Consider the following 2394-nt stretch of genomic DNA (forward strand, 5'->3'; position numbering starts at 1 on the left):
TTGTAGTAAAATAATGATGTGAAAATAGACAAAGTTCAGAGGTCAAGATCCCACAGATGGAAAGTTGTAGAGTTGTTTTTGAACTGGAATCTTTCTTAACCAGGAACTTATACCCTTAAACACTATCCAATAACACTTGCCAAATGTTAAACTTCATTTCCATGATTTTTTAGAGGACATAGTTTTCTGATTTAATTTTCTCCCTCTGATAATATCATAATTTTAATTTTATTTTTATACATCCTCATAAAACTACTACAGAAAAAATAAATTTGAACATTTGATTCTGCACATGCCCAGAAAAGCCTTGGCTTTGCTTTAGCTATAGGTGTCTCACATTTTTTATGTCTTCTTTATAGTAGTCATTTTGAAATATTTTCTGGTTTCATTTTTTTCTTCATCAGTTCAACTACAGATTATCCTGTACCACAAGTCTATAATAAATCTGACAATGCTGATTTTATTGAAATTTCATTTTAAAATATTTCTGAACCCAATAATACATTGCTCACATAAAAACACATTTTAAAAATTTCTTTTAAAAAGTCAATCAATTATTTATTGTTCCTCTAATAGACATAAAATAGACAACAGATTTTAACTTTGGAAAAATAGGAGATTTGCAAATTTTAGTGATTCCTTCATTCAGAACATATTTACTAAGCGTCATTCCCTATGCAAGACACCAGATATAAAACCAAGTGTGGACCTTTCCCCAGTAGATCTTTCGATGCTGTGGGAGAAAAGGGTATCACGTAACTAAATAAATACAAATTATGACTATGGTTAGTCTACACAGGGGAGTTCTATGATATTGTAAGAGTATATATCACAGGGACTTGACACAGTCTGGAAGGTCATTCCTTCTCCTTTCTTCCACCCTTGAGTCACCATAATTTAATATTAGCACAGCAGCCAAAGTGATCCCTTTAAAACTGAAATCAAATCATGTCACTTCTTTGCTCATTGGCTCTCTATTTCCCTTAGAATAAAAGCAAAGCCTTTTACCATAGCTGAAGAACCCCTTTGTGATCTTTTAATCGTCGTTTCCCAACATTATCCTTACTACTGCTCCTGAACTCACTCTGCACTGGCCTCACTGGCCTCCTGCTGACATGCTGGGCTTGTTCCTCCCCAAGGGCCTTTGTAGTAGCCTGGAATATTATCACCCAGATAGCTACACAGCCCTTCATCTTTAAGTCTGTGTTCTCGGGACAACTTCTGAGTGAGATCTGCCCTAATTATTCTAAGCAAATATTCTAAGCATTCTGGCATATCCTAGCCCCTTTTCATTATTTATTTCCCTCTATAGATTTGCCACATTAAAGAATTTGCATGATCATTATATTTATTGTGTATCTTCTACTGCTAGATACAGCTCTTAGAAGAGGACTGCTGTATCTCCAGTGCTTAGCGTGGTTAGCACGTATTAGGCATTCAACAAATATTTGTTGAACAAACAGATAAATGACTGTTCTAAGAAAGTAATGATTGAATTGAGATCTCATGGTAAAGAATTTAACAATTAAACATTTTAAAGAAAATAGTCAGAACTCAAAATAATAAAGATGTGTGAAAGGCCATACATTTACTTCATTTGGAGTTAAAATATTCATGAAATACAGTTTGTCCTCCTCCTCTTGTGTGAGAAAAGGAATCAGGCATGAGATGAGCAATGCTGTGGTTGATTTCCCAACTTTCTCACTTTGTTGTCTCCTGCCTCAGCCATGCTACTCCAACATGTTAACAACACTTTAGAATTGTTTCTGCGTATCCATTGACTACACAAATCTCCTTGTCTCTTTCTCAGGGGAAAAAAAAATGAAAGGGCATTCTTCTTAGGTAAAGAAGCAAAGTCACAAATTTAGCAATTATGTAAGCGGTACTACATGAAATACGTTTCAATAAAAATATCAGACTGATGCAATTAATTTCATTATCAATGGCTATACGGTTAACTAATTCTGACACGGAAGAGTTTTAATTTGTGTTTAATTGATTTAATGCTGAAGCAGATCATCCAACGTCTCACAGCTAAACTCCTGTAACACGCAAGGTTCAGTCTCATCATGCATCATAAATTTCAGGATAAAGGAAGCATGTGCATGTACGTACACACAAGCACACATACAGAGTCAAACTCCATGAGCAGTTGGAAAACGGCCTACCTAATGCCACTCTTGCAGCTGAAGCATCGTAATTAATCCAGAAGGAGACCCAGGAGAGGATGGTAATCAGGATGGAAGGCATGTACGTTTGCAGGATAAAGTAGCCAATATTTCTTTTAAGCTTAAAGCTGAGGGACAACCTGGGATAGGAACCTAGGAAGGCAATTTTAGAACATTGTTATTATTAATCAATATTTATAGGATACCTTTCTTTAAAGGTCCATAA

The 2394-nt window shown here is 35.3% G+C and overlaps 1 protein-coding gene across 1 annotated transcript in view; it reads right to left on the minus strand.

The window, feature by feature from the left end:
• The window catches only part of GABRB2 (gamma-aminobutyric acid (GABA) A receptor, beta 2), a 349441-nt gene that overhangs the window by 45137 nt on the left and 301910 nt on the right, over window positions 1–2394 (minus strand). The window contains exon 8 of the mRNA XM_012644788.1: window positions 2116–2321. Coding sequence (XP_012500242.1) covers window positions 2116–2321 — 206 coding nt within the window. The remainder of the gene's footprint in view (window positions 1–2115; window positions 2322–2394) is intronic.

Source organism: Propithecus coquereli, unplaced genomic scaffold (genome assembly GCF_000956105.1).
Source record: "Propithecus coquereli isolate 6110/MARCELLA unplaced genomic scaffold, Pcoq_1.0 Scaffold220, whole genome shotgun sequence".
Lineage (NCBI taxonomy): Eukaryota > Metazoa > Chordata > Mammalia > Primates > Indriidae > Propithecus > Propithecus coquereli.